General features: G+C 44.7%; 1 protein-coding gene across 1 annotated transcript in view; it reads left to right on the top strand.

Annotated features, from left to right (window-relative positions):
• LOC144692551 (15-hydroxyprostaglandin dehydrogenase [NAD(+)]-like) overlaps window positions 1-12,971 on the top strand; it is a 77,851-nt gene that overhangs the window by 15,336 nt on the left and 49,544 nt on the right. Inside the window, exon 2 of the mRNA XM_078561551.1 lies at window positions 936-1,059. Within this exon, the coding sequence (XP_078417677.1) occupies window positions 936-1,059 (124 nt within the window). The remainder of the gene's footprint in view (window positions 1-935; window positions 1,060-12,971) is intronic.

Genomic DNA, 12,971 nt, shown 5'->3' with positions numbered 1-12,971 from the left:
AAAGGTAGGGCAAACAAATCCAGAACTCCCTGGGTGAAAAAGGAGATAGAAATTAAGGTAAAGAAGAAAAAGTGTGCTTATGACAGGTGTCAGGTAAAAAATACAGTTGAGAACCAAGAGGAATACAAAAGGTTCATTGATAAGGTGGAAGTTTTGAATAGACTGTCGGTACTTAAAGTTGACAAGACACCTGGACCAGACGAGATGCATCCAAGTATATTGAAGGAAACGAGAGTAGAAATTGCGAAGGCACTGGCCATAATTTTTTCAGTCTTCCCTAGATTCATGGGAGGTGTCAGAGGACTGGAGAATTGAGTGCAATTTCACTCTTCCCTAAATCTTCCAAGCAGAGGCCCTTTGCTTTGGTTTATGCCAAAGTTATGATAACTTACACACCCAATTAGAACCCATTTCCCAGGAATAAGTAGATTAGTAGCATGATTTGGCAATGTTTCAGCGGATGATAATTGACCCATGCCTATCTAAAGACTGACCTACAAACATCACATGAAGCATAAGTGAAACAGCCACTAAAAGTGCTGAATTTTTATAAAATAGCTAAGTGTTATACAAACTTAAATTAGGCATATTTGAGTTCCACCCAGCTGCATGCACAAAGTTCAGACCTGAGCAGATTTAATGGTTTTCCAACATCGCAACTATGATAGCATATTAAAAATACTTCACTGGCAATGCAGCATGTTGGGGCTTACTGAGAATGTGAAATGCTCTATCCTTCTTTTGTTGGCATGAGCGAAAATAAGGATTTTGTTTAATAGTAGCAGATTCTTCTGCCAAATACCAATAAGTGTTGAAGATGCTTCTACCACTCTTACACTAAATGTGCAATGGAGTATTGGAATAATTGGTTTTTCATCTAATTCTGCATCATCTTCTTTCTAGGTTAGTGTAAAGGTCTATTTTTCACCTTTCAGGTCGTGATGTGTGATATCAATCATGGACAAGGTGCAGCTACTAAAGCAGAGTTTGATCAGGGATATGGGCCTGATAAAACTGCATTTATTCCCTGTGACGTCACATCACTGCCCCAAATGAAAGGTCAGTAAAAACTATTTTACAGTTTGCACACTCAAAGGTTTCTTGGCTGAGCGCATTGAACAGTCTGAAAGTAAAACTCCTCCAATATTTATACATTACTTGAACGGAATCTCTCTCAAATAGCAGCTTTGTTGTCCAAGGATTGCTAACCATGGCTTGTGCTATGATATCACTATGGGGCAAGGTGAGGAGGCAGGCCTCGAGAACTACATCAGCTGGTACAGGGATTGGACCAGCCCTGTTAGTGTTGTTATGCACTAACATTTCAGCCATCTAGCCAACTGAGCTAACCAACCCCTATTTGCATGTATTAAACATTGTTAAATGAAATGCCAAAAATTGTTAATACCATGTCTCGATTGGATCCCCAAAAATTTGCAAGGCGCTGGCATGAGTCTTGATTTAGAGGAGCATAGTTTTGGGAGTGAAGTGTGGAGGTGGAATCAGGCAGTACAGAAGGAAGCCATTCTGCCCATCATGTTTGTGCCAGCTCTTTGAAAGAGCTATCCAATTAGTCACACTCACCTGCTATTTCTGTATTGCTTGGCACATTTCTCCTCCTCAAGCACTTATCCAATTTCCTTTTGCAAGTTATTATTTGTTGTTTCCGCCACTCTTTCAGCTGGTGCATTCCACATTATAACAACTGACTGCATAAAAAAATCTCTTCATCCTCCGCCTGCTTCTTTTGCCAATATTGTCTGAAGTCTGTGTCCTCTGGTTACCAACCATAGAGCCGGTGGAAACTCAACCTCATTCCACTCTATCAAACTCCTACATTATTTTGAACAACTCTATTAAAACATTTCTATTCCTTCTCAGCTCTGAGAAGAACAACTCAGGCATCAGCAGAGAACTGAGGTCATGCATTCTAGTACCATTCTAGTAAATCTCCTCTGCACTTTTTTCAAGGCACTGAAATCCATCTATAGGCATATGAATAGTAAAAGGGTGGTAAAAGGAGGAGTAGGGCCGATTAGGGACTTAAAAGGGAATTTACACTTGGATGAAGGGGCCATGGCTGAGGTATTAAATACTTTGCATTCATCTTTACCAAGGAGGTAGATGCTACCCAGGCCATGGTGGCAGACAAGGAGACTCTGTCACTAGAAGGGTTCCAAATTGATAAAGAGGGAGTGTTGAATAGACTGTCGGTACTTAATGTTGACAAGGCACCGGAACTGGATGAGACACATTCAAGGATATTGAAGGAAGTGAAATTGCAGGGGCACTGGCCATAATCTTTCAGTCTTCCCTAGACTCAGGGGTGGTGCCAGAGGACTGGAGAATTGCGAACATTACGCCCTTGTTGAAAAAAAGGTTGTAATGATAAGCCCAGCAATTACAGACCAGTCAGTTTAAATTCAGTGGTGGGCAAGATTCTAGAAACAATTATTCTGGATAGAATTAGCAGTCACATGGAAAAATATGGGTTGATAAGGAAGAGCCAGCATGGATTTCTAAAGGGGAAATCGTGTTTAACTAACTTGCTGGAGTTTTTTGAAGAGGTAACAGAAAAGGTCGATGAGGGTAATGCTGTTGATCTGGTGTACACAGACTTTCAAAAGGCATTTAATACAGTGTCACACAACAGACTTGCAAGAAGAGTTATTGCTCATGGAATAAAAGGGACAGTAGCAACGTGGATACACAATTGGCTGAAAAATAGGAAGCAGAGAGTAATGGTCAATGGATGATTTTCGGGCTGGAGAAAAGTTTGCAGTGGAGCTCCCCAGCGGTCAGTATTGGGACCCTTGCTTTTCCTCATAATGATCTAGATCTTCGTGTGCAGGGGACAATTTCAAAGTTTGTGAATGATACGAAGCTTGGCAGTGTTGTGAACTGAGAGGAGGACAATGTAGAACTTCATAAGGACATAGACAAGTTGGTGAAGTGGGCAGATAGTTGGCAGATGAAGTTCAATGCAGAGAAGTGTGAGGTGATGCATTTTGGTAGGAAGAATATGGACAGACAATATAAAATAAGGGGTAAAATTTTGAAGGGGTGCAGGAGCAGAAAGACTTGGGTGTATATGTACATAGATCATTGAAGGTGGCAGGACAGGTGGAGAGGGCAGTTAATAAAGCATATAGTATCCTGGGCTTTATTAATAGGGGCATGGAGTACAAGAGCAGGGAGGTTATGCTGAATTTATATAAGACCCTCGTTAGACCTCAGCTGGAATATTGTGTACAGTTCTGAGCACATATTATAGGAAGGATGTGAAGTGCAGAAAAGGTTTACAAGAATGGATCCAGAGATGAAAAACTTCAGCTATGAGGATAGATTGGAGAGGTTGGGACTGTTCTCCTTGGAGAGAAGAAGGCTGGATAGAGATGTTCAAAATCATGAGGGGGCTGGACAAAGTAGATAGGGAGAAGCTGTTCCCACTCGTAAAAGGATCAAGAACGAGAGGACACAGATTTAAAGTGATTTGCAAAAGAAGCAAATGTGACATGAAAAAAAACTTTTTCACACAATGAGTGGTTCTGTTCTGGAATGCACTGCCTGGAAGTATGGTTGAGGCAGGTTCAATCGAGGCATTCAAGAGGGCATTAGATGATTATTTGAATAGAAACAAGGTGCAGGGGTATTGGGAAAAGACAGGGCAATGGCACTAGGTCATAACGCTCATTAGAGAGCTGGTGCAATGGGCCGAATGGCCTTCTTCTGTGCCGTTAAGATTCAGTGATTCTATGAGAGCACAGGGAAGGGGCCCTGGACTGAGACACCTGCCTTTATCTTGTGCAGAAAAGTTTCATATCTGAGTGACACGAACACTACTCATCAGAACAAGGAGCTTTAGGCAGGAAGACATTCTTGGGTGTTTATTGGCAATGTGAACCTTATGTACAAGTGATCAATACCCATGCCCAGGCTGTGCAACTACATATTCTTAACTTTTTAACCTACCGCTCCCCAGACATCCACAGCGGAGGTGGAGGCAGCCTGCTGACTGCTAACCCCTGTTTGGGATGACCTTGGCGGCGTCCTCTGGAGGGCCAAGGCTTGGAAGGCTCCTGCCTGCTTTCGGTGTCCTGCTGTGTGGCAGTGGAACCCTGCTCGGCCTCTTGAGCTGGGGCTGCAGAGGTCACAGGAAAAGGCGATTCGGATGGGTTGGACTCTCCTGGAGTCTCTTGGATGAATGCTCCTGGGGGGTGAGGGGGTGAGGGGGGCGACACCTGCAGATCCTTCTCCCTATGGCTGCCCAAGGCCCCCAGGCTGACTCCTGAAGGAGAAGGGGTAGCTGCAGTGAGATTGAGCTGCCCCACACTCCTCTCACATACACACTGTCGGAAGCCAACTATGGCATCAGTGATGGAGTTCAGCCCACGCAGCAGGGCACGAGCGACATCCTGGACCAAGGTCCCCATGGCAGCAGCCATCCTACCAGTGTTGACCTCAGTCCATTGGCATGCCGGCACTATCACCTTAGCCTGAAGTTGGTGTATTTGGTGACCGCTCTCGTGCCTTCGAAGCATGTTTGGCCAGTTCCTCTGGCAGCATGAGGCGGACGGCGCTCTGGATCTCCCTGGCCGAGATGGCGTGGCGCTTGTTGTATTGAATGAGGTGCGAGGCCTCGGAGGTGATGCACTCGAAAATGTTGACAACAAAGGAATTTATAACACTCATGGTCTTGGACGAGGTCCTGGTGGGAGGGTAGACCTGGGTCAGCACCCTGTACATGTAAGTGGAATTGCTCTGCTTGCAAAATTTCCTCTGCTTCTTGGGCAATTCTTGGTTACTTTAGTCAGCGATTGCTTTGACATCTTGCCCCGCCCTTAGCCGCAGCCACTGAATGCCACCTCAGGCATTCCACTCAACTTGGACCAACTCAATGGCGGACGGACTCCTCCATCATGCCTTGCATCTGAGGAGTGCAGCGGACCAAGCTTGCCTTTGCAGGTCCAGCAACTGTGACATGACCGAGCCCCGAGGCTCATCATCCTGATTGGAGGCCCTGTGTCATGGACTCCATCGGCTGTTTCCCAGATGTGCCTGCGAAAGCAGGGGAGATAATTAGTGCATGGCAGTGGCCTGTGAAACAGGACACATCACTCACAGCATGGTTGTCTGATGGATGTTGCACTGCTGGACCCTCACTTGGTAGAGCAGCGCAGACCTCACTGTCAGCACAGGAATGGTCCAGATCCTCACCGGCCAGCTTGGTGGCTCTGTTTTCAAAGTCCGTGAGGACCTTCATTTCAGGTATTCCTCCACTAGCCTGTGACCTCTCCCTCTTGTTGTGTACCAGCTTGTCCTGCATCAATAGAGATGGAGAGAATGTAAGCAGGATGCCTGCCAGGCCAGATGATAAGTATGCCTGACATGTGTGGGTCATGAGTGGTCCCATAGACGGAATGAGGACAATGAAGGTGTGTGTGAGAGAGTGAATGGTGATGTCCCTTGAACTGGCAGTGAGTGAGGGCCCTGTGGATGTGTGATGGGCTTGTGAGTGGGTGAGTTGAGAGTGTGAGAAGAGCAACTTACCCTGGAGGAATGGAGGAGATCAATCTTTCTCTTGCAGCACTGGGTGGTTGTCCTCTTATGAGGGACCATTGGTGCTGACCACCACGGCCACTGCCTCCCAAGCCTGGGTTCATCAAGCCACTGCCCGTCCTGCAGCCAGTGCGGGGGTAGAGGACATCATGGCGGGCCTCCACGGCATCCAAAAGGCCTTCCAATGATGCATCACTAAACCTGGGGGCTGCAGTATTTTGGCCTTTCATGGACATCTTGCCTGCAGCAGTCATGGGCTGGAAGCACTGGGGTGTGTGCGTGCAGCTAGACATTAAATATGGCGCCAGGTGGGATGAAACAGCGAGGTGATGGCGTGGCGGAGAAATGAGAGCCCGCCCGCCATGGAAGCGGCGTGTTTCCCGAGAATGCATAAGTAATGTGGCAGGTTTGTGATGATACAGCATGAAAGTATTGTTTTACCCACCCACTACTGCACTTTGTGCAAATCTAGGCCGATTCTGCCCTTTGTTTCCTTTGCACAAAAAATTGCTCCCAATTGAAAGGAAGGGGTGCAGCTGTGCTTTAGCTGAAGTTTAACAACATGGTATAAGAAAAAAATTAACCTCCCATTTTACAGCCAATTAAGTATTATCACTGTTGTACTGTGGGAAATGCAGCAGTCAAATTGGGGACAGCAAGCTCTTAAAATGAGATAAATGACTAGATAATCTGCTTCTGCAGTGTTGTTGATTGAGGGATATTGGCCAGGGCATGAGAGAGCTCCCTGCTCTTTTCTAAAATAGCAACACTGAATTGCCTGAGAGGACAGTCACAGCCTTGGTTTAATGTTTTACCGGAAAACTGACATCCCCCAGCAATGCAGCAGTTCCTCAGTATTGTAATTGAGTGTAAGCCTAGATTTTTGGGCCCAAGCCTCTGGCTTGGGAGTTGAACCCACAACTTTCCTGACTCAGAGGTATGTGTATGTTATGACATGGCAGATGATGTGTGCCAGGCAGATCAAATCCACGAGGGAAACTTGATCATGTGTTTTACAATTTGTATTTTTTTTCAAGATGCGTGCCTAGAATTCAGACATGATAAGACTACCGCGACTTTGGAGCTTTTTAGAAAACTAAATTAAACAACTATTAACAAAAGAAAAGATTTCAAGCACATACAAAAGTCTATAAATTACTAATATAATAACTCCTAAAACTCCTAATTAATCTGGCTCCAGTTACCCCTCTGTTCAGGCAACAGTAAAAACAAATAGATTTAAACAGACCCAGGCAAAGCAACACGATTACCCGGACAGTGATATTCAAAGTGAGTTTTCTTCGCTTCGGTTCCTGTAGACAGCAACTTGATTCACAGAGGCTGGAGGCTTTTCACACTTGTGTTAGATCTTAGAATGCCTTCTTCCTTACACATAACCTCATCTCCGTTATACATGTTTCTCCCTTTTTAATGCAAATTCCGTTGCTCCGATATGTCTTTGCAACTTTACTTTTCTCATAATATAAATCTTTCATAGTACTAATTTTATCAATAATCTTTGAGAAAAATGAACGCACTGTTTGTCTTCACTTCTTCTGGCTATGTGTAACATCTTACCATCCCTTAGAAATTCAAACTAATCTAATTTATCCAAAAATGCAAATGTGCCTTATGCCTCACATTTTAAAACTTCAGCCATGTTTACATATTTAGCATTTCAAACTTAGTTTCTTGTTGATAACTCAAAGCCTCCAGACCAACTGTCTCCAATTCAGTTAAATCCCACACACACACACACACACACATACACACAGAGAAACTAATCCAAACCCCACTATTCACCCACTTCTACAATAAATCACAATAATGTTATGAAAATTGTTATATTTTCACGACAGTACACTATAACTGAGCCAAGGCTGACACAGTAAGAGGAATGAAAGGAGCTGAGAACAATCACAGTTGTTGCTATGGTTTCCCTTCTGTTGCTAAATTCACAGGAACAATTATTTGTACAAAGATGATATTCAGAATGCCTCTGAGTGCAAAGGAAATTGTTAAGGCATACAATTTTCTTGCAGAAGAGATAAAGAGCAATTTAATTACTTCTGCCAAACTGTAACAAAGGGTAAAATGAGAAAAGGCCAGCTAAGGTGGCTGAGTTTAATTAAAATGATCAGCAGTGCCATTTTGGAAAAGTAACAATCGTTGAGATGCATTTGAATTCAAAATGATGTTTGATTTGCATCAATCATGATTTTGCAAAAACTAACATATGAATAAGATACAGCATTGACACCAGAGGAATTAAAAGCTTCTTGGTTAAAATGTTAGAGGGATTTGTTAGAGTAAATACAGAGAAGCTACATTCTCAACCATTGGAGCCAAGAACAAGAGAGACATCATGTTAAAATTAAAGCCAGGGCATTTCGGCAAGAATCAGAGGGGCTCTTTTTCATACAAAGGATAGTATAAATCTGGAATTCCCTCATCCAAAAGGCTGTGGACCCTAGGATACTTTCAAGACTGAGATTAATAGATTGTTGCCAGGCAAGATTACCAATGGGTATGGAGCTAAAGTGGCATAGCTGTATTGTCACTGGACTAGTATTCCAGAGACCCAGGGTAATGCTCTGGGGACCTGGGTTCAAATCCCACCACAGCAGATGGTGAAATTTGAATTCAATAAAAATTCAATTAAAAGTCTTATGATGACCATTGTCCATTGATGTAAAAATCCATCTGCTGTGATGGCCTACACTCCTAGCAAGCCACTCAGTTGTATCAAACCATTAAAAGGAATGAAACCGCAGTGCCACCCGGCATTGACCCAGGCACCGGAAAAGACAACGGCAAACTCAGCCCTGTCAATCCTGTAAAGTCCCCTTTATTTACATCTGGGGGCTTGTGCCAAAAGTGGGAGACCTGTCTCATAGGCTAGTCAAATGACATAGTCACAGAATCATACCTTACAGAAAATGTCCCAGACACCAACACCATCTCTGGGTATGTCCCACAGACAAGACAGACCCAGCAGAGGTGGTGGCACAATGGTATATGGTCAAGAGGGTGTTGCCCTGCGAGTCTTCAACATTGAGTCCAGACACCATGAAGTCTCATGGCATCAGGTGAAACATGGGCAAGGAAATCTCTTGCTGATTACCACACCCCACCCCCACAACTCTTGAATCAGTACTTAACCATGTTGAACCTTGGAGGAAGCACTGAGGGTGGCAAGGGTGCAGGATGTACTCTGGGTGGGGGATTTCAATATCCATCATCAAAGTGGCTCCGCAGCGCCACTATAGACCAGGCTGGCAAAGTCCTAAAGGACATAACTGCTAGATTGGGCCTGTGGCAGGTGGTGAGGGAACCAACAAGAGGGAAAACCACACTTAACCTCATCCTCACCAACCTGCCTGCCGCAGATGCATCTATCCATGATAGCATTGGTAGGAGTGACCACCGCACAGTCCTTGTGGAGACAAAGTCTCGTCTTCACATTCAGGATACCCTCCATCATGTTGTGTGGAACCACCGAGATGCTAAATGGGATAGATTTTGAACGCATCTAGCAAGTCAAGACTGGGTATCCATGAGGCGCTGTGGGCCATTGGCAGCAGTAGAATTGTACTCAAACACAATCTGTAACCTCATGGCCTGGCATATCCCCCACTCTGCCATTGCAACCAAGCCAAGGATCAAACCTGGCTCAATGAAGAGTGTAGGAGGGCATGCCAGAAGCAGCACCAGGCATACCTAAAAATGAGATGTCAACCTGGTGAAGGTACCACTCAGGACAACTTGCGTGCCAAACAGCATAAGCAGCAACTGATAGACAGAGCTAAGCAATTCCACACTAAAGGAATAGATCAAAGCTCTACAGTCCTGCCACATCCAGTTGTGAATGGTGGTGGACAATTAAACAACTCACTGGAGGAGGAAGCTCCACAAATATCCATATCGTCAATGATGGGGGAGCCCAGCACATAGGTGCAAAACAAAGGCTGAAGCATTTGCCAGAAGTGCCGAATGGATAATCAATCTCGGCATCCTCCAGAGGTCTCCAGCATCATGAGATGCCAGTCTTCAGCCAACTCAATTCACTCCGCGTGATAGTAAGAAGCGGCTGAAGGCACAAGATAATGCAAAGGCTATGGGCCCTTACAATAATCCGGCAATAGTACTGAAGACGTGTGCTCCAGAGCTTGCTGCGCCCCTAGCCAAGCTGTTCCAATACAGCTACAACACTGGGATCTACCCAGCTATGTGGAAAATTGCCCAGGTATGTCCTGTACACAAAAAGCAGGACAAATCCAACCCGTCCAATTACCACCTCATCAGTCTACTCTCAATCATTAGGAAAGTAATGGAAGGGGTCACCAACAGTGCTGTCAAACAGCACTTGCTTAGCAATAACTTGTTCACTGACACTCAGTTTAGGTTCAACCAGGGCCACTCAGCTTCTGACCTCATTACAGCCTTGGTTCAAACATGGACAAAAAAACCAAACTCCAGAGGTGAGGTGAGAGTGACTGCCCTTGACATCAAAGCAGCATTTGACAGGCATGACATTAAGGAGCTCTAGCAAAACTGGAGTCAATGGGAATCAGAGGGAAAACACTCGGTTGGTTGGAGTCATACCTAGCACAAAGGAAGATGGTTGTGGCTGTTGGAGTTCAGTCATCTCAGCTCCAGGACAGACCCAAACCTCCCTGTCGCTTGCCATTTTAACACTCCACCCTGCTCTCTTGCCCACATGTCTGTCCTTGGCTTGCTGCATTGTTCCAGTGAAGCCCAACGCAAACTGGAGGAACAGCACCTCATCTTCCGACTAGGCACTTTACAGCCTTCCGGACTGAATATTGAGTTCAACAACTTTAGATCTTGAACTCCCTCCTCCATCCCCACCCCCTTTCCGTTTCTTCCCCCTCCCTTTTGTTTTTTCCAATAATTTATATAGATTTTTCTTTTCCCACCTATTTCTGTTATTTTTAAATTTATACCTTTTATGCCCTTTTAGTCTTATTTCACCCCACCCCCACTAGAGCTGTACCTTGTGTGTCCTGCCATCCATTCTTAATTAGCACATTCTCTTAGATAATATCACCATCTTCAACACCTCTTTGCTCTTTTGTCTGTGACATCTTTTGATTGTCTGCTCCTATCACTGCTTGCTTGTCCCTACAACCACAACCCCGCCACCCCACTTCTCTCCCCCCCCACTGCCCCCCCCTCCCCCCACCTTAAACCAGCTTATATTTCACCCATCTCCTAATTTTACTCAGTTCTGTTGAAGGGTCATGAGGACTCGAAACGTCAACTTTATTCTTCTCTGCCGATGCTGCCAGACCTGCTGAGTTTTTCCAGGTAATTCTGTTTTTGTTTTAGATTTCCAGCATCCGCAGTTTTTTGTTTTTATCTCTGTATGAGGAGAATGCTGATTGGTTGGGAAATGGACTCTGATTTTTAGAGTCATGTCATGGAGAGTGCACCAGTTGATGGTGAGGTGACTGCCAATTAACTGCCAAGCATTGCTTGAAAGTTAAACCAGGCAGCTTGACTCTGATTGGTCAAGGCATTGCCCTGAGAAGTGAACCAGCAAATGTCACTTGTCTTCTTTAGCTGAAACAGGCACAATGTGTGTATATGTTCTTTCTGTCTGCAAAGAACAGGGCCCTGTGTATTAATATATGTAGCTTCTATTACACATAAATGCGCCACATTCGCAGTATGTCCTTATTCAAATTACTTAAAGCTAACATAGTGCTGCAGCAAGTGATTAGGAAGGAAAATGGCATGTTGGTCTTTAATGCAAGAGGATTTGAGTACAGGAGTAAAGGAGTCTTGCTGCAATTTTATAGAGCCTTGGTGAGACCAGACCTGGAGCATTGTGTGCAGATTTGGTCCCCTTACCCAAGGAAGGATATACTTGTCATGGAAGGAGTGTAGCAGAGGTTCACTATACTGATTCCTGGAATGGTGGGATTGTCTTATGAGGAGAGATTGAGGAGATCGGGCCTGTATTCTCTGGAATTTAGCAGAATGAAAGGTGATCTCATTGAAGCATACAAAATTCTTAGCGGGCTCGACAGGGTAGATGCAGGAAAGATGTTTCCCTTGGCTGGGGGGGGGCCTAGAACCAGGGGACACAGTCTCAGAATCAGAGTTAGGACATTTAGGACCAAGATGAAGAAGAATTTCTTCACTCAGAGGGTGGTGAATCTTTGGAATTCATTACCCCAGAGGACTGTGGGGGCTCAGTCATTGAGTATGTTCAAGAAAGAGATTGATAGATTTCTAGAGATTAAAGATATTAAGGGATACTGGGATAGTGCAGGAAAATGGCATCGAGGTAGAAGATCAGCCATGATCTAGTTCAATGGAGGAACATGCTCGAGGGGTAGAATGTCCTACCCCTGCTCCTATTTCACAGTATTTCACAATTGTTACGGTACAGAAGGAGGCCATTCAGCCCATCTTGCCTGCACCGGTTCTCCAAATGAGCATTAAGACTTAGCGCCATTGCCCTGCCTTTTCCCCGTACCTTTGCACATTGCTTCTATTCAAATAATCAACCAATGCCTCCCTGAATGCCTCGACTGAACCTGCCTCCACCACACTTCCAGGTAGCGCAATCCAGACTCGAACTGCTTGCTGTGTGAAAAGTTTTTTCTCACATCACATTTTCTTCTTTTGCAAATCACTTTAAATCTGTGCTATCTCGTTCTCGATCCTTTTACGAGCAGGAACAGTTTCTCTCCATCTACTCTATCCAGTCCCCTCATGATTTTGAACACCTCTATGAAATTTCCTCTTAGCCTTCTCCTCTCCAAGGGGAACTGTTCCAACCTCTCCAATCTATCTTCATAACTGCAGTTTCTTATCCCTAGATCCATTCTTGTAAACCTCGTCTTGTCTCTCTAGGAACAGGGGTAGGACATTCTGCCCCTCGAGCCTGTTCCTCCATTGAACTAGATCATGGCTGATCTTCTACCTATATTGTCTCTCCATCCTTCCTCAAGTGTGGTGCCCAGAATTGTACAGGATATTCCAGCTGAGGCTAACTCCTGTCATATAAGCTCAGCATAACTTCCTTGCTCTTGTACTCGATGCTCCTATTAATAATGACTAGGATACTGTATGCTTTATTAACAGTTCTCTCCACCTCTCCTGCCCCTTTCATCGATCTATGCACTTATGCTCCCTGGTCCCCCTGCTCCTGCACCCTCTTAAGAATTGTACCCCTTATTTTATATTGTCTCTCCATGTTCTTCCTACCAAAATGCATCACCTCACACTTTTCTGCACTGAACTTCATCTGCCACCTATCAACCCACCCCACCAACTTTTCTATGTCCTTTTGAAGTTCTACACTGTCCTCCTTACAGTTTACAATGCTTCCAAGTTTTGTATCATCCGCAAACTTTGAAATTATCCCCTGCACATCA

The sequence above is a fragment of the Cetorhinus maximus genome, chromosome 2 (genome assembly GCF_964194155.1).
Source record: "Cetorhinus maximus chromosome 2, sCetMax3.hap1.1, whole genome shotgun sequence".
In the NCBI taxonomy this organism is placed as follows: domain Eukaryota; kingdom Metazoa; phylum Chordata; class Chondrichthyes; order Lamniformes; family Cetorhinidae; genus Cetorhinus; species Cetorhinus maximus.
The sequence above is the reverse complement of the archived record's forward strand: the minus strand, read 5'-3'. Positions and strand labels throughout refer to the sequence as shown.